This window comes from Hypanus sabinus, chromosome 7 (genome assembly GCF_030144855.1).
Source record: "Hypanus sabinus isolate sHypSab1 chromosome 7, sHypSab1.hap1, whole genome shotgun sequence".
Lineage (NCBI taxonomy): Eukaryota > Metazoa > Chordata > Chondrichthyes > Myliobatiformes > Dasyatidae > Hypanus > Hypanus sabinus.
Window position 1 is genome coordinate 76,775,295 of NC_082712.1, and position 25,419 is coordinate 76,800,713.

At 43.8% G+C, this 25,419-nt stretch overlaps 1 protein-coding gene and 1 long non-coding RNA gene across 5 annotated transcripts in view; one reads left to right on the forward strand and one right to left on the reverse strand.

Moving 5' to 3' along the window:
* The window catches only part of LOC132396880 (uncharacterized), a 42,095-nt gene extending 34,588 nt beyond the window's left edge, over nucleotides 1-7,507 (forward strand). For both annotated transcript variants that reach the window (XR_009513155.1, XR_009513156.1), the window contains 2 exons: nucleotides 2,394-2,575; nucleotides 6,799-7,507. This is a non-coding gene — a long non-coding RNA (uncharacterized LOC132396880). The remainder of the gene's footprint in view (nucleotides 1-2,393; nucleotides 2,576-6,798) is intronic.
* The window catches only part of tek (TEK tyrosine kinase, endothelial), a 211,530-nt gene that overhangs the window by 176,740 nt on the left and 9,371 nt on the right, over nucleotides 1-25,419 (reverse strand). Inside the window, exon 2 of one of the 3 annotated variants that reach the window (XM_059974911.1) lies at nucleotides 7,420-7,716. The exons of 1 other annotated variant lie outside the window; for it this stretch is intronic. In XM_059974911.1, coding sequence (XP_059830894.1) covers nucleotides 7,420-7,716 — 297 coding nt within the window. Of the gene's footprint in view, nucleotides 1-6,627; nucleotides 6,770-7,419; nucleotides 7,717-25,419 lie in introns of those variants that run through there. One more of the 3 variants, XM_059974913.1, reaches the window with a different exon arrangement.

Genomic DNA, 25,419 nt, shown 5'->3' on the forward strand with positions numbered 1-25,419 from the left:
TAATTCACTCTTATGTAGGTTCAACTTATATCTTGAAAACTGGCTAAAACGGGAGAGTAAAGAAAGTATGCAAGGTAAAGAGGTCTCAACATTAGAGATAAACAGCAATATATCATCTGCGTAAAGCGAGATTTTGTGAGTAATACCTCTCCTTAAAATACCACAAATATCATTAGATTCTTGAAAACCAATGGCAAGAGGTTCTAAGGCTAGATCAAAGAGCAGAGGGCTCAACGGACAGCCTTGTCTAGTTCCACAATGAAGTTTAAATGATTTGGAATTTTGAAAATTAGTAACAACCGGGGCAGAAGGAGATAAATAAAGTAATTTAATCCAATGAATAAAATCTGGTCCAAAATTAAATTTTTCTAAGGTTTTAAATAAATAATTCCATTCAACCCGATCAAAGGCCTTTTCAGCATCGAAGGATATCACACATTCCGATATCTCCTGGGATGGAGAGTAAATAACATTTAATACACAGCGTATATTAAAATGGGAATGTCAGTTTTTAATAAAACCAGTTTGGTCATCAGAAATAATAGGTAGAATATTTTCAATCCTATGAGCCAGGATTTTAGAAAGGATTTTAGTATCAACATTGAGTAATGAAATTGGTCTATATGAAGAGCATTCAGTTGGTTTTTTGTTTTTCTTTAGGATAAGCAAAATAGAGGCTTCATAGAAAGATTGAGGCAAGCTACCCAGTTTGAAAGAATCCAAAAAATTAAGTGTAACTGTGGTATAATTAATGAAGAAAAAGCCTTATAAAATTCTTCAGAAAATCCATCTGGGCCCGGAGCCTTCCCCGAGTGTAATGAACATACAACCTTGGCAATTTCCTCATAAGAAATGGGTTGATCCACCTGTTTACAATTATCTGCAGAAAGTGCTGGGATATTTATTTAATCTAGAAAATTGTTCATTATTGTATTATCTTTAGGGGAAATCAGAACTATAAAGTTTAGAATAAAATTCTCTAAAGGTATCGTTTATTTCAGAGTTAACAGTTGTCCTATCACCATTAGTTTTGTAAATTTCTTTAATTTGTTATTTAACTACAAAAATTTTTAATTGGTTGGACAATACTTTACCTGATTTATCTCCATGAATGTAAAATTGAGATTATCTTTAAGAAGTTGAGTTTCAATTGGATATGTTAACAGAAGATCATATTTAGTTTTAACTTTAACATGTCTTTTATATAAGACAGGTGCCAGCCTTTGGGAGAGGGTACTGTAATGAACTATTTAGACCATTTGACCCATGATATTGTGTCCTGGCCAAGATATTAGCTCCCCTGTAGTTAAAGGTGCAACTCATTCGTCCTGTACTGGTTGCTCCTTCCGATAATCCAAATACATGAAAACCTATCCCCTGCCATGCACATACCAGTTCCTCAGCCATACAGATATCTGTCAGATTTTTAAATTTCTGATTTAATTAGCACTTTTCAGCTTCGTTCTTAGCTCCCTGTGTTCATGGTGCAGGACCTCTTTGCCTTGTTCTACCTACATATTGGTGCTAATACCAGTGTGCTCCATGATCTCTAGCTGCTCACCTTCTTGCTTGAGAATATTCTGCAACTAGACTTACTAGAATGTTAGCTGGGTTTCAGCACCTAAGTTACAGAGAAAGGTTGAATAAGTTAGGTCTTTATTCTTTGGGGCACAGAAGTTTGAGGGGGGACTTGATAGAGGTATTTAAAATTATGAGGGGGACAGATAGAGTTGATGTGGATAGGCTTTTTCCATTGAGAATAGGGGAGATTCAAGCAAGAGGACGTGAGTTGAGGATTAAGGGGCAAACATTTAGGGGTAACATGAGGGGGAACTTCTTTACTCAGAGAGTGGTAGCTGTGTGGAACGAGCTTCCAGTAAAAGTGGTAGAGGCAGGTTTGATATTGTTATTTTTTTTTTAAATTGGATAGGTATATGGACAGGAAGGGAATGGAGGGTTATGGGCCGAGTGCAGGTCAGTGGGACTAGGTGAGAGTAAGCATTCAGCACGGACTAGAAGTAATTGTTATATGGTTTATATAACTGCTCCAAGACAACACTGACCCTTGCACCCGGGAGGCAGCTGACCATCCTGGAGTCACTTTCAGGAAACTATCGAGTCTCCTATCACAATTGCTCTGCTGGGCTTTACGGTTTCTGACTGAACCCCAGAGCTAGTCACAGACCTTCTTGCTTGGCTCTTGCTACTGTGCCCTTATACAGGTCATCCCTCCCCAGCAGTATCCCAGGGCATATATTTGTTGCTGACAGGAACGGCCACAGGGAACTCCTGCACTGTCTGACTGCTCCTTTTGGTCACTCAAATATCTGCTACCTGATCCTTAGGTGTGATCCTGATCCTCACTAAACCTCTCATCTATCTCGACATTCCAGATTATCCCAAGGACATCCAGCTCCAGTGCCAGTTCCTTAATGTGATCAGATGGAGAGCTGCACTTAAGCACACTTCTTATAGGTGAAGTCATCAACACCATCGGCAGTATCACTAATCTCCCTTACCCTGCAGAAGAGCATGCCGTGGCCTAGCTGCCATTCCAGCTACTTTAAAATGAAGGGTAAGATCTCACAAACACTACATAATTATTCTTTTTTTGTATTATTTATTTACCTTGGTAATGTATCGAATTTTATGACAAATTTCACATCATATGTCAGTGATAATAAATGTGATCCTACTTCTGATTTCTACATTAATTCTTGCACTAAGGAAATACCTATCAATATTGGGTAACTTAAGTCACATACTACAACACCACCATTGCTTTTATATCTTTCCATAATCTGCATTCATATCCGTTCTTCTATCTCGCATTCTTAGGGTGGCGATATAGGTTGAACTCAAATTTGGTGCATTTGAGTAATAGGCTCTCTCAGAGTCCAATGGAACTCAGGGAGCAAGGGTATAAGGAGATTGCAGATATCTCTAAGAATTACAAAACTGTAATGGTTGGTGACTTCAAATTCCTCATCCTGCCTCAGATTGCCAAACTGCAAAGTGCTTGGTGGGAGCAGAATTTAGTAAATGGGTCCAAAAAAGTTTTCTCAAACAATACAATAGAGAGTGCGTAACACTCAACTTCCTATTAGGAAAATTAGGCAATGATGTAGTATTATAGGCATGATATTCATGTTAAAATAGTTATGAAAAATATATGGGACACAATATTTAAAAGAAAGTGGGGCTTTTCTTGGTGGGTTTGAGATATCACACTTGGCAAGAGGCAATGATAAAAGATTCAGGTCAAGTGAAAACGGACTTTGTGGGAACGGCTATTGGAGTGGACAGAGTTAGGGTGGGGAATTGAGACTTCGGTTCAAGATGCTTCAGCAAGGAGAGGTAGTGACTAAGCTAAATCTCTGCTTTCTTTCTTTCTCCATAGGAAAGGCATGCAGAGGGGGTGGGGTGACTTGATTTATTAAAAAAATGGAATCAAGTGCTTAGAAACTGTTGACATAGGTGACATAGGAAGGTGTAGAATCATTGTGTGTAGAGTTAGGAAACTGCAGGGGCAAAAAGGCCCTGAAGGGAGGTTACAGGCCTCTAAAAAGTAGCCAGGATGCAGGGTACAAATGACTTTGGGAGTTAGAAACCACATGTAAGAAGGGCAATCTCATGGGGGATTTCAATAGGCAGGTGGATTGGGAAATTCAGGTTGGTGCTGATCCCAAGGGAAGGAATTTGTAACATGCCTACGAGATAGCTGCGGTTGAGCCCGCTAGAGAAAAGGCAATTTTGAATTGTGTATTATGTAATGAACCAGATTTGATTAGGGAGGTATAGGAACCATAGAAAACAGAGTTCATAATATGATAGACTTTACCCTGCAGTTTGAGAGGGAGAAGCTAAAATCAAATAACTGAGTGGTGGCGAGGTGGAGATACGTCTGTACCAAGAAGGTGTAAGGCACTCCTTCCCTCCACTAGCCTGAAGTCCACACTTGAGCAAAGTGTAGCATCTGCTTATCCCCGCTAATCAGGATCATGTGAAGCCATGGGAGCAGGTGGTGGATGGTCATATCACAAGTCTTGGTTATGTGACCACTGACGCCAGGCTATTGAAGAGTATTGATAACAGCTGGGGTCACCTGCCTTGTAAAGACACTGCCCAGAAGGCAATGGCAAACCACTTCTGTAGAAGAATTTCTCATGAACTATCATGGCCATGGAAAGGTCATGATCGCCCACGTCATATGACACGGTACATAACAAACAAAACACAACTACAGAAGCATGAGAGAGGAACTGGCAGAAGTTGATTGGAAGGGGGCAGTAAGGGGGCAATGGCTGGAGCATCTGGGAGCAATTCTGAAGATGCAAGATAAATGATGATGAGGCCTCCATCGGTCAGGGTTGACCATGGATGTCGCAACCTAGCTATCTAGATATGGAGAGCCTGGACAGTCTGATATGGAGAGAACGCTGTTGCCCATGTAGCAAGCTCCCCATCTCCACACATTTGAAGAACCCAAATAAACGGCAGAGACCTTTACAGTTGCCTGCCTGGGTTGAACTGCCTTAGGGACTCCAGCTCCAGGTTTTTCCCTCTTTGTTTACTCTTGAAGGCTTTCTCAGGAATGGGTACAGCTGCAAGGCAGCTGAGACCATAAGAGGCAGGAGCAGAACTACACCATTTAGCCTATCAAGTCTGCCTTGCCATTTCATCATGGCTGATCCAATTTTCCTCTCAGCCCCAATCTCCTGCCTTCTCCCCCTATGCCTTCATGCCCTGACCAATCAAAAATCTAATACCTCTGTCTTAAGTGTACATAAGGACTTGGCCTCCACAGCTGCCTGTGGCAAAGGAATCCACAGCTTCTCCACTCTCTGTCTAAATAAATTCTTCCTCATCTCCATTCTAAAAGCCTCTATTCTGAGGCTGTGTACTCTGGTCTTAGTCTCTCCAACCATAGGAAACATTCTCTCCACATCCACCCTATCAAGGCCTTTCACCATTCGATAGGTTTCAATGAGGTCACCTCTCATTCTTCTGAATTCTTGTGAATACAGACCCAAAGCTATCAACCATTCTTCATATGACAAATCATTCAAATCTGGAATCATTTTCATGGCCCTCCTTTGAACCTTCTCCAGTTTCAGCACATCCTTTCTAATATAGAGGCCCAAAACTGCTCACAATACCCCGTGAGGTTTCACCAGTGCTGTATAAAGTCTCAACTTTACATCCTTGCTTTTACATTCTAGTGCTCTTGAAATGAATGGGTTGCAACTTGGGAAATCAAATGTAAAGGAAAAGTGTACAATGACTGACAGGACTCTTAACAACACTGCTGTACAAAGAGATCTTCGGGTAAAAGTCTGTGGCTCCCTGAAACAGGCCGCACAGGTTGGAAGGATGGCATATGGCTTACTTGCCTGTTTTACCTGAGACACTGAGTCAAGAGTCACGTTGCAGCTTGATGAAAATCTGGTTAGGCCATATCTGTAGTATTGCATTCAATTCCGGTCTTAGGAATCATTATAGAAGGATTGCAGGCCACAGGAAGGGCACAGAAGAGATTTCCCAGAAAGCTGTCTGGATTGGAGAGCATGTGCTATGAATTGAGCATGGACAAACCAGGGTTATTAACTTCCATCGGGGCTAACGGGTGGAAGTTCAGAAAATTATGAGAGGCATAGCTAGAGCAGATAGCTAATGCCTTTATCCCAAGGTCAAAACGTCTGGTACATTTAAGGTGAGCTTAATGTATTTAAGGTGAGAGGGGAGAAGTTAAATGGAGAACTGCAGGGCAGTTTATATTCTACACCAATAGTGGTGGGTATCCTGGAATGTACTGTGGAGGTGGTGGTAGAAGCGGATACTTCTATTTAAGAAGCTGTTAGAAAGGCCAATGTATGTACACAGAATCGATGGATATGGCTCAATACGCAGGCTGAAGGGATGAGGAGTCATTCGCTTAATCTGGGGTCTAAGGACCTATTCCTGTCCTATGCTGTTCTTACTCCTGTACCCCTGTGATTTTTATATCCAGGATTAGATTTAATTTGCCACCACTCCACCTGACTATCTATTTTATCTATGCTTGTATCATCAGATAACAATCCTGACTCTCTACACTTCCATCATCCAACATCCACAAACTCACTGATCATACTTCCTTCATTCACACCCAAGTCGTTAATATACTTTATATCTCAAACACCGTAAAATACAGCACTGGTCCCTACAATACACCACTGGTCACAGCCTTCCAATCAGTAAATAATCCTACCACAACTACACTCTGTCTCCTATCACCAAACTAATTTTGGATCCCATGTGCCTTAACCTTCTGAACAAGCCTATCATGGAGGAACATGTCATATAGACTTATCTCCATACACACAATGTCTACTGCCTTGCCTCTACCATGTAACCGTTTCTTAGTAACCTTCTTCATAAAAAAAAACTCAATCAAGTTAGTCGGTCTGGATTTCCATGCACAAAGTGTGCTAACTTTTCTTGATCAGGTCCTGTCCTCCCAAATAGCATCCCTTAGGATTTTCTCCAAAAATTTCTTTATCCACGTTGCAAAGCTCAATGGCTATCAGTAACTTCACTTTTTCTTGCTGCCTATATCAAGCAAAGAAACATTATTTATCACCTCACCTATTCCAAATAAAGATGTAAAAATATCCATCAGGGCCCAAACTAACTCCTCCTTTTCTTCCTATAGAAGAAGTGACGTTCAACTATATCCTGCAGATAAAGCATATCTTTGGAGATAAAAACATCTTAATGGTTATCATCCTGAAACACTCATTCTGTTCCTCTCCACAGATGGTATCTATTCTACAGATGTAGTCTGGTTGATACACTGGTATGGAACGGCCATTGCATGGGATTGGAAGAAGAGTTGTAAACTCAGCCACTCATCATGGGCACCAGCCTCCCCAGCATGAAGGACATCTTTAAAAGACAATGGCTCAGAAAGGTGGCATCCATCATCAAGGACACCCACCATCCAGGACATGCCCTCTTCTCATTGCTACCAAGGCTCAGGAAGGAACAGGAGCCTAGGAGCCTGAAGACATGCTCAATGTTTTAGGAACAGCTTATACCCCTCCAGCATCAGATTTCTGAACAGACCTTGAACCGTTGAACTAACATCGCTCTCTCTGATGCAGGCTTTGGCCTGATTTGATCACTGTTGCTATGACATTGTCATAAGAAGACAAAGTGGAGATTTTTCCAGCAACTGTTTTCTCTATTGAACACCTATCAAAAGTAAACAGATATCATTACAACAAGAAGAAAAGTATTTGCAAGAATTGTAAGCAATGGCAGGTGCAAATTCTTCAAAGTAATATTTCACACTAGTCCAAGCCCATCTAGGGGAACTATCACCTTCCAGGTTTACATGAGTGTGCACTTGTGTACACGTTTATGTGCATGACTTACCTTCTTGTGACATTTTAATTGTAGTAATTTTGGCAATGTCATCTTTTATTTTACCCTCACAAAAGAATACACCAATGCCTTCATCTTTCTTTGCTGTACTCCACAAAATACTTGTTTCAGTTATGCTCTGTTCCAAAGTGCCCTTTGGCTGATCTGAGTAGGCATCAATATCCCGTGCTATTGATATCTGGCTAGGCGTAGGTGAGCCATGCAGAACACACATTAGTGACGTTTCCGATGTGGAGATTAGAGGATTGGAGTTAACTAATGTCATGTCCAGTAATGCCTTGACTAAATCTGTAGCCAAAACAAAAAAAATATAGAAATTATAAGAGTGTAGAACCAAAGAGGTGTTTTAGACATGTTTTAGTAACACAGGAAATGCAGCTTCAAGCAGAAACACAAGCAACAGTTTGAATGTGAGCACAAAATCTGTTTTAATAATTTACATATTAAAAGTCTTGTAAATATTTATTAGGTCTAGAGCAGGGGTTCCCAACCCTTTTTCCAACCTACCATTAACTGAGGGTTTCCTGGACCCCAAGTTGGGAGCCCCTGCTCTAGAGAGTTGATATTTCAGGTGAATGACCTTTCATCATTTCTGAAAGAAGTCTCCATTTAAGGAGATTTTTTTTATTGAAGGTGTTGTAAATAGAGTAAAAATAAGTGGTATGTAACACACAAAAGCAAAGCACTGCAGATACTGTAAATCCGAATATGTCAGAGGCATTCAACAGGTCAGCCAGCATCTAAAGAGGGAAAATTAAAGTAACATTTCATACTGATGACATTGAATATGAAGGACAATTTGTTGATTTTCCGATTCTGATTTAAAGCCAATGTCCTGAATCATTGCCTCTCTGTTATACACTGGCTTGCTGAATATTAAGAGCACTTCCAAACTTAGGGGCTCTGTTTAAAGCACAGTGAAGGAACTTCAAATTTATCTAGGAAAGAACTTTTACGAAGATTAATTGAACAATCTTTCCTGGTTGCAGAATCTCAGAGTTATAGAACACTACAGCGCTGAAACAGGCTCTTCAGCCCATTTAGTATGAGCAAACCCACTGACCTGTAAGCAGACCTTATGCTTTTGTACCCCTCCCATCCGCATACCTATCCAAATTTCTATTACATGCTGAAATCAAACCTGCATCCACCATTTGCAAGTTATTCCACAGTCTCATCACGCTCTGAGTAAAAAGGTTCCCCCTCATGTTCTCTTTAAACATCCCATCTTTCACCCTTAACCCATGACCTCTAGTTCTAGTCTCAGTGAAAAAAGCCTTCTTGCATTTGCCCTGGCTTTCCCACTCATAATTTTGTATATTTCTGTCAGATCTTCCTTCATTCTTTAGGTTCTAGGGAATAAAGTCGTAACCTATTCAACTTTTCCCTCTAACTCGGCTCCTCAAGTCCTGGCAACATCCTTGCAAACTTTCTCTGCACTCTTTCAATCTTATTTCCATCTTTCCTATAGGTAGATGACCAAAACTAGAAACAGTACTCCAAATTAGGCCTCTCCAGTGTCAACAATTTCAATATAATACCCAACTCCTGCACTCAATACATTGCTTTATGAAAGCCAATGTGCCACAAGCTTTCCCTGCCTACCTGTGATGCCACTTTCAAGGAATTATGGATCTGTATTCCCAGATCTCTTTGTTCTACCACACTCCTCATTACCCTCCCAAAGTGCAACACCTCACACTTGTTTGCATTAAAGTCCATCTGCCTTCTTTCAGTCCATTTCATCAATTGATTCATAGCCCACTGCAAGCTTTTCACTACACCCCCAATATTGGGGTCATCTGCATATTTGCATATCCACTTTACCACATTATCATCCAGGTCCTTGATATAGATGACAAACAGCAATCATTTTACTCCTAATATCCTTGTAGAAGCCTTTAGGTTACTCCATCTTGTTTGATACAGCAACCTTGTATCTTCTTTTGGCCCTCCTGATTTGCTTCTTAAGTGTTCTTTTGCATTTCGTATACTCCTCAAGCACCTATTTTTTTCCTACCTGTCTATACCTGTTATGCATCATGTTGTTTTTTTAACCAAGACCTCAATACCTCTTGAAAGCCAAGATTCCCTAAAGCCTTTCTGTTACCATCATATTGGCATCTATAGGAGAAGTACTGTCGACGTTTCGGGCCGAGACCCTTCGTCAGGAAATGTTGACACTGCTTCTTCCTCTAGATGCCGCCTGGCCTGCTGTGTTCCACCAGCATTTTGTGTGTGTTACTTGAGTTTCCAGCATCTGCAGATTTCCTCGTGCTTGCGTTCTGTACTCAGTACATTGATTTAGGAAGGCCAATCTGCAAAATCATTATGACTCTATCTACCTGTAACACCACTTTCAATGAATTATGGACCAGTATTCTCAGATCCCTTTGTTCTACCACACTCCTTAGTGCCCTACTGTTCACTGTGTAAGACCTACCCTGATTGGTCCTACCCAAGTACAAATCCTTGGACTTGTCAGCATTAAATTCCATCTATTATTTTTCAGCCCATTTTTCCAACTGATGCAGATTCCACTTACAGCTCTGATTGTTTTCCTCACTGTCCACTATACCCCCAATCTTGGTGTCATCCACAAATTTGCTAATCCAGCTTATCACATTATCATCCAGATCATTGATATAGATGACAAACAATAAAGGACACAACACCAATCCCTGTGGCACATCACCAGTCACAGACCTCCAGCCAGAGAGGCAACCATCTACTGACACTCTCTGGCTTCTCCCACAAATGTCTAATTCAATTTACTACCTCATCTTTAATGCCATGTGACTGAACCTTTTTGACTAACCTCCCACAGGGGAACTTATCAAATGGGCCTTGCGGAAGTCCATCTAGACAACAACCACTGCCTTGCCTTCATCCACTTTCCTGGTAACTTCCTTGAAAGACACTTTAAGATTGGTTAGACATGAACTTTCATGCACAAAGCTATCCTGACTATCCTTAATCAGTTTATGTCTAACTAAATACTTATTTATCCAGTCCCTTAGAATACCTTCCAATAACTTATTCAAAATTGTTATCAGACTAACCAGCCTATAATTTATGTAATTTATGTTTAGAGGCTTTTTTTAAACAGCAGAACAACACTGACTATTTTCCAATCCTCTGGTACCTCCCTTGTCACTAAGGATGTTTTAAATATCTCTGCTAGGGACCAGACAATTTTTGCACTTGTCAGGCCCTGGGGATTTATCTACCCTGATTTGCCTCAGGGTAGCAAACACCCCTTTCTCTATACTCTGCACAGGGTCCATGAAGTTGATCCTCACTTCTGCCTCATTTCTATAGACTCTGTGTCTGTCTCCTGAGCAAATACAGATGCAAAGAATTCATTCAAGATCTCCCCCATCTGTTTTGGCTCCACACATGGACCTTCCAGAGAACCAATTTTGTCCCTTGCAATCCTTTTGCTCTTAACGTGTCTGCAGAATCCCTCAGGATTCTCCTTCATCTTGTTTACTAGAGAAACCTCATGCCTTCTTTCAGCTCTGATTTCTTTCTTAAGTGGTCTCTTGCATTTGTTATTCAGATTCAGATACTCCATAAGGACCTCATTTATTCCTATTTGCCCATACCTGCTATGCATTTCCTTTTTTTTCTTAACTGGAGCCTCAATATCTCTTGAAAACCAAGGTTCCCTATGCTTGTCATCTTTACCTTTTATTCTGACAGACACGTATAAACTTTATACTCTCAAAATTTTGCTTTTGAAAGCCTTCCATTTACTAAGTACACCTTTGCCAGAAAACAGCCTCTCCCAATCCACACTTGGAAGGTAATTTCTATACTGCCAAAATTGGCCTTTCTCCAATTTAGAATCTCAACCCAAGGACCAGACCTATCTTTTTGCTTATTTACTTTGAAACTAATGGTATTGCGGTCACTGGATGCAAAGTGATCTCCTACAGAAACTTTTGTCACCTGCCCTATCTCATTCACTAACAGCTGATCCAGTACTGCACATTCCCTCATTGGGACTTCTACGTACTGATGAAGGAAACTTTCCTGAGCACATTTGATGAACTCTATCTCATCTAGTTCTTTAACAGTATGGAATTCCCAGTCAATATGTAGAAAGTTAAAATCACTATAACAACCTTATGTTTCTTGCAACAGTCTGTGATCTCTTTACAGATTTGTTCCTCTAAATCCCTGGACTGTTGAATGGTCTGTAATATAGCCCCATCAATGTGGCTGTATCTTTCGTATTTCTCAGTTCCACCCATAATGCCTCAGTAGCTGAATTCTTCAGTGTGTCTTTTCTGAGCACTGTCGTGACATTTTCCCTGAATAGTAAAGCCACCCCTCCTCCTTTAATCCTTCCCACTCTGTTGTCTTAAACAGAACCATGGAGTATAGAGCTGCCAGTCTTGCCCCTCCTTCAACCAAGTGTCACTAATGGCTACAATGTCATATTTCCAGATGTTGATTCATGCCCTGAGCTCATCTGCCTTTTCTTCAATGCTTCTTGCATTGAAATAAATGCAGCTCAGGACATTAGCCACACCATATTCAACTGCTTGATTCCTAACTTTGTCTGAGGTCTTACCAACATCTGCCTCCACGACCTCTCCATTAACTGTTCTGGCACTCTGGTTCCCATCCCCCTGCAACTCTAGTTTAAACTCTACTGTGCAGCATTAACAAACCTTCCCACTAGGATATTAGTTCAGGTGCAAACTGTCCCTTCTGAATAGGTCCCACTTTCCCTGGAAGAGAGCCCAATGATTCAAGAATGTTATGCCCTCCCTCCTACACCAACTCCTTAGCCATGTAATCTTCCTAGTTCTTGCCTCACAAGCATGTGGCACAGGTAACAGCCCTGAGATCATAACTCTGGAGGTCCTGTCCTTTAACCTAGCACCTAACTCCCTGTGCAGCACCTAGTCACTCAACGTACCCATGACATTGGTACCTACTTGGACCAAAACCTCTGGAAGTTCACCCTCCCACTTGAGAATGGTGAAGACTCAGTCCAAGATATCTCAGACTCTGGCCTCCGGGAGGCAACATACCATCTGGGAACACAAAGTACACTGCAGATGCTGTGGTCAAATCAAGATGTACGAAAAAGCTGGATGAACTCAGCCCCCTCTTTTCCTTCGCTACATCGATGACTGCATTGGTGCTGCCTCTTGCACGCATGCTGAGCTCGCTGACTTCATTAACTTTGCCTCCAACTTTCACCCTGCCCTCAAATTTACCTGGTCCATTTCCGACACCTCCCTCCTCTTTCTTGATCTTTCTGTCTCCATCTCTGGAGACAGCCTATCTACTGATATCTACTATAAGCCTACAGACTCTCACAGCTACCTGGACTATTCCTCTTCCCACCCTGTCTCTCGCAAAAAGGCTATCCCCTTTTCACAATTCCTCCGTCTCTGCCGCATCTGCTCTCAGGATGAGGCTTTTCATTCCAGGATGAAGGAGATGTTTTCCTTTTTTAAACATAAGGGGCTTCCCTTCATCCACTATGTTCTCAAACGCTTCTCTCCCATTTCCCGCACATCTGCCCTCACCCCATCCACCCGCAACCCCACTCGGGATAGGGTTCCCCTTGTCCTTACCTACCACCCCACCAGCCTCCAGGTCCAACATATAATTCTCCGTAACTTCTGCCACCTCCAACGGGATCCCACTACCAAGCACATTTTTCCCTCCCCCTCTCTCTTTCTGTTTTTTTCAGGGATCGCTCCCTACGCGACTCCCTTGTCCACTCGTCCCCCCCATCCCTTCCCACCGACCTCCCTCCTGGCACTTAACCTTGTAAACGGAACAAGAGCTACATCTGCCCTTACACTTCCTCCCTCACCACCATTCAGGGCCCCAGACAGTCCTTCCAGGTGAGGCGACACTTCACCTGTGAGTCGGCTGGTGTGGTATACTGCATCCGGTGCTCCCGGTGTGGCCTTTTATATATTGGTGAGACTCGACGCAGACTGGGAGACCGTTTCGCTGAACACCTACGCTCAGTTTGCCAGAAAAAGCAGGATCTCCCAGTGGCCACACATTTTAATTCCACGTCCCATTCCCATTCTGATATGTCTATCCATGGCCTCCTCTATTGTCAAAATGAATCCAAACTCAGGTTGGAGGAACAACACCTTATATACCGGCTGGGTAGCCTCCAACCTGATGGCATGAACATTGACTTCTCTAACTTCCATTACTGCCCCTCCTCCCCTTCTTACCCCATCCCTGACATATTTAGCTGTTTGCCTGTTCTCCATCTCCCTCTGGTGCTCCCCCCCCCCCAACTCCTTTCTTTCTCCTGAGGCCTCCTGTCCCATGATCCTTTCCCTTCTCCAGCTCTGTATCACTTTTGCCAATCACCTTTCTGGCTCTCAGCTTCACCCCACCCCCTCCTGCCTTCTTCTATCATTTCGCATTTCCCCCCCCCCCCCACTACTTTCAAATCTCTTACTATCTTTCCTTTCGGTTAGTTCTGATGAAGGGTCTTGGCCCGAAACATCGACAGCACTTCTCCCTATAGATGCTGCCTGGCCTGCTGCGTTCCACCAGCATTTTGTGTGTTGTTGTTGTTGTTTGAACTCAGCAGGTCGGGCAGCATCCGTTGAAAGAAGCAGTCAACGTTTTGGGTCGAGACCCTTCATCAGGACTAAAGAAGAAGGGCGCAGGGGCTCTATAAAGAAGGTGGGGGGAGGGTGGAAAACCAATCAGAGGAAAGGGGTGGGGAGGGGAAGCAGGAGGGGATAGGCAGGAGAGGTGAAGAAGGAATCTAAGGGGAAAGCACTATGGGTAGTAGAAGAAGGCAGAATCATGAGAGGTGATAGGCAGCTAGAAGAGGAGACAGAGTGAAGGTGGGATGGGGAAGGCAGAGGGAGGGAATTATCAGAAGTTGGAGAATTCGATGTTCATATCAAGGGACTGGAGACTACCCAGTCAGTATATGAGATGTTGTTCCTCCAACTGAAGTTTGGCCTCATCATGGCAGTAGAGGAGGCCACGTATGGACATATCCGAATGGGAATGTGAAGGAGAGTTGAAGTGAGTGGCAACCGGGAGATCCTGTCTGTTGTGGCGGACAGAGCAGAGGTGCTCGACGAAGCAGTCCCCCAATCTGCGTCGGGTCTCGCCGAAGTAGAGGAGGCTGCACCGGATGCAATAGATTACCCCAACAGACTCACAAGTGAAGTGTTGCCTCACCTGGAAGAACTGCTTGGCTTGGGGCCCTGAATGGTGGTAAGAGATGAGGTGTAGGGACAGGTGTAGCACTTACGCTTGCAGGGATAAGTGCCAGGTGGGAGATCTGTGGGGAGGGACGTGTGGACCAGTGAGTCACGGAGGGAATGACCCCTGCGAAAAGCAGAGAGGGGTAGAGAGGGAAAGATGTCCTTAGTGGTGGGGTCCTGTTGAAGGTGGCGGAAGTTGCGGAAGATAATGCTGGATCCGTAGGCTGGTGGGGTGATAGTTGAGGACAAGGGGGACACGGTCCCTGTTGTGGTGACGGGAGGATGGGGTGAGGCCCGAAGTGCGGGAAATGGAGGAGATGCGCATGAGGACATCATTGATGACGGCAGAAGGGAAACCACGATTCTTAAAGAAAGAGTACATTTGGGATGTCCTGGAATGGAAAGCCTCATCCTTGGAGCAGATGCGGTGGAGACGGAGGAACTGGGAATAGGGAATAGAATTTTTGCATTTGGCAGGGTGGGAAGAGGTATAGTCGAGGTAGTTATGGGAGTCAGTGGGTTTATAGAAGATGTCAGTGGACAGTCTAACTCCAGAGATGGAGACCGAGAGATCGAGAAAGGGGAGAGAAGTGTCCGAGATGCACCAAGTGAATTTGAGGGCTGAGTGAAAGTTAGAGGCAAAGTCAATGAAATTGACGAGCTCAGTATGGGTGCAGGAAGCAGCACCAATGTAGTCGTCAATGTATCAAAGGAAAAGTTGGGGAGCAGTACCAGTATGGATTTGGAGCATAGACTGTTCCACATAACCCACAAAGAGGCAGGTATAGTTGGGGCCCATGCTAGTGCCCATAGCTACACCCTTGATCTAGAGAAAGTGGGAAGAGCCGAAAGAGAAGTTATTAAGTGTGAGTGCCGGTTCCACCAACCTGAGGAGAGTGGTGTTGTTGGGGGACTGATGAGGTCTATTGTCCAGAAAGTAGCGGAGGGCTTTGAGGCCTTTTGGATGGGGAATTGAAATGTATAAGGATTGGACATCCATGGTGAAAATGAAGTGGTCAGGACCAGGGAACTGGAAGTTATTGAAGAGGTGGAGGGCATGGGATATATCCCGGATGTAGGTAGGGAGGGACTGAACTATGGGTGACAAAATGGAGTCGAGGTAGGCAGATACAAGTTCGGTGGGACAGGAGCAGGCCGAAACTATAGGCCTACCAGGACAGTCAGGATAATGAATCTTGGGGAGGAGGTAAAAGAGAGCAGTGCGGGGTGTGGGAATTATGAGTTTTTTGGCTGAGGATGGAAGGTCTCCAGAGTTGATAAGGGCAGTGATGGTACGGGAGACAATGGTTTGATGTTTTTTGATTGGGTCCTGTCCAGGGGTAAGTAAGAGGAGGTGTCAGAGAGCTGCCGTTTGGCCTCATTGAGGTAGAGGTCCGTCCGCCAGACCACTACGGCACCACCTTTGTCTGCGGGTTTGATGGTGAGGTTAGGATTAGTGTGGAGGGAGTGGAGGGCAGTGCGTTCAGAGGGAGTGAGGTTGGAACAGGAGAGAAGAGTGGTGAAGTTGAGACGGTTGATGTCTCGGCGACAGTTGGAGATGAAAAGATCGAGTGCAGGTAGAAGGCCCGGTAGGGGTGTCCAGGAGGAGGAGGAGGAGGAGGGTTGAAGACGGGAGAAGGGGTCATCAATAGGGGGAGGGGAATCCTTGTTAAAGTAGCAGACTCGAGACGTAAGCAAAGGAAGAAGAGTTCAACGTAATGCTGTCATACCATCTGGGAATCTTGTTCAGCCTATACAACTCCTTTCTGTTCCCCTAACTAATGAGTCCCCTATCACCACAGCACGCCTCTTCTCCCCACTGCCCCTCTGAGTCACAGAGATGGACTCATGGCAGAGACCTGACCACTGTGATTTTTCTTTGTTAGGTCAACACCAACTGTATCCAAAGTAATATACCTGTGGTTGAGGGGATGGCCACAGTGGTACTCTGCACTGGCTCCTGAACCCTTTTCCGCTTCCTGGTGTTACCCAGTTTCATGTGTCCTGCACCTTGGGTGCAACTACCTCTCAATATGTCCTGTCTATCACCCATTCAGTCTCCCGAATGATCCGGAGTTCATCCAGTTCCAGCTCCAACTCCTTATCTGGATTTTTTTTGTCATAGTGTAAGAGCTGGGAACGGACCCAAATGCAAGACACAGAAGTACTTGGAACTGGACTGGACTAGAGTTAGGGACAGGACAGGACACAGACTAGGAGCTGGGATAGGAACACAGATTTGGGCTAGGACTTTGGATAGGAAAGCGGGACCTGGACCAGGAACTGGGAACTAGGAGCCTGGGCTTCAACTCCGAGCTAGAGACTGGACAAGGCCCCAGAACCTGGGACTTGACTCGGGCTTGGACTCCAGAACCCGGCAAAGACATGACGTGGCTACAGGACTGGATGAGGCTTGGATTCTTCGAGGCTTTCCTGGGCAGGACGAGACACAAGGACAAGATGAGACCCCAAAGTCGTGACTTGGTCTTGGCAGAACAGGAACACAGAGTCAGGACCCCTCCTAGGGAGCAGGACATAGGGCCGGGACTCGTACATGTAACACAGAGAGACAGTTCTCAACACAAGGTAGTGGCAAATGGCCGGACCTACCGAGCGAAGGTGTGGACACAGAGACAGTTCCTTATCTAGACACTGCAAGGCTCCGGTCTTGCTCCAGCGGTACAACTGACAGCGATACAAGTGAGGTTACAGGCAAAGGCTTCAGGAGGAAGGTGAATGGAAGGGAGCAGTCCAGCAAATGAAGCTGAACCCAGGAGCTATTTATGTAGCCAGCCCAAAATGAGAATCAGGTGCCTCAATTAGAGCACCCAACAGTTCAAGGGAAAACTGGAAAGCCTGGATAAGGAACAATGGACTGGACTGTGAACCAGAATGCGGACTTCACGGACTGGACCATGACATTTTTAGAAGCTGCAGCTGGATGCATCTCTCTCAGTTGTAGCCATCAGGGACTCTGAAGGCCTCCCTGCCTTCCCACATCCTGCAAGCGGAGCATCCAACTATCCTACCTGGCATATCTACTATCCTAACTGAGCCAATGTAGCTAAGGCAAGGAATAAAAAGAACTTACCTAAAACTTTTTCTTTATTTACCTTTTTCTATTCGAACTTGAACTTGAAATTTCTCTCCCATTTCTTCTGAGCCACAGAATCAGATTCAGTGGCAGAAATGAGGTTGCTGCAGCTTTCCCCAGGTTGATTATTCCCCAACAGTATCCACAGTTATATATTTGTTTCTGAGTGGAACGACTCTAATCCTCTGCGCTGTTTGCCTATTCCCTTCCCTCTTTTGACAGTCACCTAGCTACATGCCTCCCGCAGCTTAGCTGGGACTACCTCCCAGTAGCTTTTATCTATCTCCTCCTCATTCTCCTCTTTGTGTCACAGGGTCATCCAGCTCCAGCTTCAGTTCCCTAACAGCGGCACACGACGCACTTCTCATAGATGTAGAAATCAGATCACCCACATCTTGCAAAAGGAGCGCCACACTGAGCTGGTATCCATTCTCACTTATCCAGCTAGACACTAATTAATATAGAAAGAAAGAGCAACTTACCTAGCCCCAAAGTTTTATTTCCCCACACTAACTCCATGGCCTCTCCCACAACAGCTGTCCTACTTCAGCCTAACTTCTTTTCTATTGTCCCTTGCCAAGTGTCTAATAACCCAAAGGAACTCAGGCTCGATAGACCCTACTTGCATTTTAAATCTGATGCTCCTCACCTCAAGTGACAGTCTCTATGATCTCAAGCTCTGCAGAAAGCCCCAACAGGCCCCACCCACTTTTCAAGTCTGGCACTGCACACCACAAGCAATGGCTCCTGCGTTCTCAAGCTCTGTAGGAAATCCTGACAGGTTGTTTGCTTTATAAATCTGGCATACTCACCACAACCTTAAACTCTGTCTTGAGATTGTGTGAGTGATCGCGTGAAGGAAGTTATGGAAGATAAACAGTTAAAAATGTTTTGTAAGATTACAATGGGATCTTGATCAACTGGGCCAGCAGTCTGAGGAATAGTAGGGGAAGTTTAAACCTGATAATATCAAGGCTGGACTTTCATAGTGAAGACTAGGACCCTGGAGGGTGCTGTAGAACAGAGAGACCCAGGGGTGCTTGTATATGCTTCCCTGAATGTAATGACATGGGTAGACTGGATGGCAAGAAAGCATTTGATATACTTGCCTTCATGAGGCAGAATGACTATGGAAGCTGGGACATCATGTTACACTTGTACAAGACATGGCTGTGGCCAAATTTGGAACATTGTGCACATTTGTGGTTGCCCTGCTATAGGAAGAATGTTATTAAAATGGAAAAGATGCCAAAAAGGATTTACAAGGATTTTACTTGGACCGGTGGGTTAAAGGATAAACACAAGGCAGGTGTATGGGGTTGAGTGGGATCCGGGATCAGCCATGATGGAATGGTGGAGCAGAATCGATGGGCTGAATGGCCTAATTCTACACTATGTTTAATGTTCTTATGGACTTAAGAGATTCTGCAACTGCTAGAAATCCAGACCGACACATACTAAATGCTGGAGGAATTCAGCAGGTCGGGCAGCATCTACAGAAAGAAATAAACAGTCAACTTTTTGGGTCAAGACCCTTCGTTAGGGTTCAGTCCGAAGAATCGATTATTTATTCATTTCCATAGATACTGCCTGACCTGGTGCCCCCCTCCTTCCCTTTCTCCTATAGTCCACTCTCCTCTTCTATCAGATTCCTTTTACTCCAGCTAATTACCTTTTCCACCCACCTAACTTCACTTTTCACCTTTAACTATCCCTTTCCCCCTCACTTTTATTCCAGTGTTTTTCCCTTTCTTTTCCAGCCCTGAAATGTCAACTATTTGTTCATTCCCATGGATGCTACCAGATGTGCCGAGTTGCTCTAGCAGTTTGTGTGCGTTGGGCTAAAAGGAGACGCTGATTAGACTAACTCCCATGCCTCCCCCTCCACCCAGAGCATAGGAAGTTGAGAGGTGACCTTATAGAAGTTTATAAAATGACAAGGGGAATAGATAAGTTGAATAGCCATATGTTCCATGACTGCTGGACTAAGTGTGTAAACGTAGGAGGGGACTATGTTGAAAAATAAATGTACTAGGTTTTCTAAAATTGACTCCTTCTACCTTAGGCCACAAACATATCAATCACCCCTCATAGATGTTCATGCTATCAGTTTGGTGGCGACCCAGTTGGAATATGAGGTATTCCAAACTCCAACCTGAGATGTGCCACATCATGGCAGAAGAGGAGGTCATGAGCCAACGTGTCAGAATGGGAGTGTGAATTAGAATTCAAATGGTTGGCCCCCAGGAAAACCTGCTTGCTGCAGGTGGAGTAAAGGTGCTCAATAAAACAGTCCCTTAATCTATATTGGGTTTCACCAGTGTAGAGGGGGGTCACATCAGGAGTACTGAATACGGTAGACAATCCCAACATATTTACAGGGTAAAGTGTTGCCCCTCCTGGAAGAACTGTTTGGGTCTCTGAATGAGGTGAATGTGCAGATGTTCCCATTATCACTGTAAGTGCCAAGTGTGAGATTAGTGGGGAGGGTTGAATTAACAAGGAAACCATAGATGCCCACTGTTACGAATGTGCCACAACTCTGAGGGGCCAAAGGGTACAAAGTAGCCCCCTCCTTTTTGAGAATCGCAAGATCGCTATTAATTTGGGTCTGGGACCCAGGAAATGAGAGAGAGACACGCGGGATCCTCAAGGTTTGGAATTGTCCTGGGCCTCCGAAAGACAAAGTCATGGATAACGGCCATTGTCTCTGGGAGACGGAATTGTGTATTGAGTACTGTACTATTCATTGAAGCCCTCAGGGAATGACAAAAGTGGGCTGGTTGAGTCCAACCTGATTGACATCTGAGACCCCGTGAGTAAGGATAAAAGAGGGTCTGGGGAACAACCCCTTATGACGCACCAGGAGAAACGCTAGAAATCCCGTGACAGCATTTAATAGCGACAGCCGGTGGTGACTCGTGTGTGTGTCCATCCTGACCCGGATGACGAGTTTTCCACGGAACGGCTTAGCTAAAGGACCGACTACAAAAACGGAACTCTCGAAGGATCGACATCATAAAAAGGAAAAGCTGGCAAGTTCAAAACATCTGTCTCTCTCCAACCAAAGGCTGCAGCCTGAATGAACTGAGTGACTTTTATATTTCCATCGGACAATTCATTATCCCCTAGACAACGATAGAGCTTATTTCTTATTGATTATTATTATACCCGCACTTTTAGAGTTAGTATTGACGCCGTATATTATTGCATTGATATTATTTTTGTGTATTTTTACCAATAAATACTGTTGAAAATAGTACCATCAGACTTCAATGGACCTCTCTATCTTTGCTGGTAAGTGACCCAGTTACGGGATTTCGTAACACCACAAAATGCTGGAGGAACTCAGAAGGAGGAACGTAAAAGAGTAAACAGTTGACGTTTTGGGCCGAGATCATTCTTCTTGTGTTCTGTGTGTGTTGCTTTGAATTTCCAGCATCTGCAGATTTTCTTGTGTAAGAGAATCATAGAAACCACTATCCCCATGGGTTTCAGAGAATTGGGGGGGGGGGGTAAAGATGCATTTGGTGTTAGGATCCCATGGTGGAAGTTATGGAGATCGATGTGCTCATGGTGTAGTAGGTATGGACAAGAGAAAGTCTATTCCTGTTTAGGTGATGGAAAATGGGGTAAGGGTAGATGTCCAGGTATTGGAGGAGAAGTGAGAGAGGACAATACCAAGGGTGGAGCAAGGGCAACTCATTCTTTGAAGAAGTGAGACATCTACAATGTTCTGGAAAGAGTAGTTTCAACTTTGGAGCAGATGTAGTGGAGACCAAAGAAGTGAGAAAAGGGAATAATATTTTGACAGATGTCAGGGTGGCAAGAAGTAAGGTCCAGATTGCTCTAATTTTCAGGGGGTTTATAAAAGAGATCAATAGAAAATTTGTCCTCAAAGATGGAGATAGAGAGATCAAGAGATGTCAGAAATGGATCAAATGAATTTAAGGGCAGGGTGGAAGTTAGAGGCAAAGTTGATAAAATTGATAAGCTCAGCATGAAGAAGCACCAATATAATTGTCCATGTGGCACAGAAAGAGTTGAGGAGCGTTACCAGTGAAGGTTTCAAACATGGATTGTTCCACACAGCCAACAAAATGGCAGGCACAGCCGAGTCTCATGCGGGTCCCCGTGGCTACACCTTGGGTCTGAAGTAGGAGGAGCCAAAAGAGAAATTGTCGAGTGTGAGAACCAGTTCTGCCAGATGGAGGAAGGTGGTGGTGGAGGGGAACTGCTGAAGTCTGTTGTCGAGAGCAAAGAGGAGAGCTTTTCGGCCTTCCTGGGGGGATAGAAGTGTATAGGGACTAGGCATCCATGGTGAAAATGAGGCAATCAGTTCAGGAAATTGAATGTTGTATAAAAGATAAAGAGCATGTGAAGTGTCATGGATGTAAGTGGGAAGGGGCCGAACCAAGAAAAGATAAAATGGAGTCCAGATATGCAGACACACATTCAGTGGGGCAGCAACAGGCAGACACAATGTGCCTACCTGGACAGTCAGATTTGTGGATCTTGGGTAGGAGATAGAAACAAGCACTGCGGGGTAAGGGAACTATGAAATCGGAGGTTGTAGATGGGAGATCTCCAGGGTTGATGAGGTAGGTGATGGTTTGGGAGTCTGATGGTCCTAAGTGAGGTTCCTTTCAAAGGGTAGGTAAGAGGAGATGTCTGTGAGTTGCCAACTGGCCTCAGCAAGGTGGAGGTCAGTCTGCCAGACGACAACAGCCGCATGCTGCCTGACCTGCTGAGTTCCTCCAGATTTTGTATCTGTTGCTCTGGATTTTCAGCACCTGCAGAATCACTTGGATTTATGATTTGTACAGTTCTGTGGATAGACTCTAAACCTTTCCTATCCACAGACATCATAAATGCAATCACACAGGACTAGCTCAGTCTGCCAAGTTGGATGGCATGGACAATTTGGCCAAAGAGCCTGTTTCAATGCAGTACAGCTACAATACTCTAAGGTTAGATCAGAGACTTCAACTATTATAGCAACTGTTACAAAAGAATAATCTTGTTGGAATGTACAAAGTTGTAATATGTTGTAATGGGGATCATTATGATTAGGTGAAATGATCATGGAAACATATTGAATTCCTTCCTATTTATTTTCTCCTCACTTCATTACATTAACCTGCCTGATCTCTTGAGTGTTTTTAGAAATTTCTGTTTTCATTTCAGATTTCCACCAGCTTTGCATTAATTTTGTTTTTGATGTTACTTTATTTGTGGATCATTGGGATTTCTTCTGGGGAATGTATGACCAATACAAAAAGTACAAGTTACCCCTGAAGTTGGCCAGGGTCAATATTCTTGTGGGCAGAGTTGGTATGGCTGTTGAGGTTTAAACTGGTTTTGCAAGAGGATTGGAACAACACTGACAGGTCATGGTGTGGAGCAGTTGGTGTAGAGGTAGATGCAGCATGTAGGGAGTGTGAGGAATGATAGGCACTCAATTGAGCAAAGTTGCAAACAGTTGGATGCATTGAGGTATATCTATTTTAATGTGAGAAGTATCAGGAACAATGGCAATGAACTTAGAGCATGGGTCAATACGTTGAACTATGACACTGTGTCCTTTACAAAGACTTGGCTATCACAAGGGTAGTAATGGTTCAACCCAAAGATGTGTGAAGTGATTCACTTTGGAGAGTCAAATTTGAAGGCAGAATACAGGGTTAATGGCAGGATTCTTAGCTGTGTGGAGAAAAAGGAGCTTGGGGTTCACTTCCATAGATTCATCAAAGTTGTTGTGCAAGTTCATAGGGTAGTTAAGCAGGCTTGTGACGTTTTGGCCTTTATTAGTCAGAGTATTGTGCTCAAGAGCCATGAGGTAATGAAACCCTGGTTACTCCACACTTGAAATAATGTGTTCAGTTCTGGTTGCCTCATTATAGGAAGCATGGGGATGTTTTAGAGAGTTTGCAGAGGGGATTTACCATGACACTGCCTTGACTGGAGAGTATGTCTCATGAGGATAGGTTGGGTAACTTGCAGCTTTTCCCATTGGTGTGAAGGAGGATGAGAGGTGGCTTGATAGGGATGTACAAGATGATAACAGGCATTGATGGAAGCCAGAGACTTTTTCCCAGGGTGGGCATCACAGGAGAGCACAGGGTGATGAAAAAAGCAAGTTTTATACAAACAGGGTGGTGATCGTAGATGCAGATGCATTAGGGACATTTCAGAGGTTCTTAGATAGACACACATGTGATAGAAAAATGGAGGGTTATCTGGGAGGGAAGGGTTAGATTGTTCATGGAGTAGGTTAAACAGTCAGAACAACATTATAGACCAAAGGGCCTTTACTGTGCTGTAGTATGTTCTGCATTCACGTACAGCAATGTTTCCTGTGTGGTTTCCTTTACAGTGGGAAAACAAAATCCAAATTAGGTGAACGTTTTGGAGTCCTGTCCGCAAGGATGACACTGAACTTTACGTTGCCTGTCACTTTAATTCTCACCATATCTTCATTCTAATCTATCTTTCTGTGGTTTGATACTTGAAGCTCAGCTGTATCTTAACTTCTATCCAGACATCGTATAGTCCTCAGGGTTTATAATTTTCCATAGACGCTGCCTAACTTTCTAAATACTTAACTAACTTTCCAAGAAGTACAGTGCCTATAAAAAGTATTCACCACCACCCCCACCTCCGGAAGTTTTCATGCCTTTTTGTTTTACAACATTGAATCACAGAGGATTTTATTTGGCTTTTTGACTGATCAACAGAAAAAGCATCTTTCACATCAAAGTGAAAACAAATCTCTACAAAGTGATCTAAATTATTTACAAACATAAGACACAAAATAATTGATTGCATAAATATTCACCCTCCTCAAGTCAATATTTAGTAGATGCACCTTTGGCAGTGATTACAGTCTTGAGTCTGTGTGGTTAGGTCTCTATCAGTTTTGCACATCTCAACAGTGCAATTTTTCCCCATTCTTTTGTACAAAACAACTCAAGTTCTGTCAGATAGCATGGGGATCGTGAGTGAACAGCTCTTTTCAATCCAGCCACAAATCCACAATTGGATTGAGGTCTGGACTCTGACTTGGCCACTCCAGGACATTAACTTTGTTGTTTTTAAGCCATTCCTGTATAACTTTGGCTTTATGCTTGAGGTCTTCTCCCAAGTTGCAATTCTCTTGCAGACTGCATCAGGTTTTCCTCCAGGATTTCCCTGTATTTTGCTGCATTCATTTTACCCTACCTTCACAAGCCTTCCAGGGCCTGCTGCAGTGAAGCATCCCGATAGAATGATGCAGACATCAGGGATAGTGTGTTTCTGATGATATGTGGTGTTTGGCTTATGCCAAACATAGTGTTTAGTCTAATGTCCAAAAAGCTCAGTTTTGGTTCGTTCAGACAATAGAACCTTTTTGCAGCTGACTTCAGAGTCTCCCATGCCTTCTGGAAAACTCTAGCTGAAACTTCATGTAAGTTTTTTCAACAGTGGCTTTCTCTTTCTCTTTGCCACTCTCCCATAAAGCTGCGACTGGTGAATCACCAGGTTGGGCAACAGTTGTCATATGCTCAGTCTCTCCCATCCCTTGTAACTCCTCCAGAGTTGTCATAGGTCTCTATATAATACAGAGACACAGGCCATGCATTGAATGGGGATTAGAACATTCCCCTTACCTCATTGAACGTTGCCATTTTA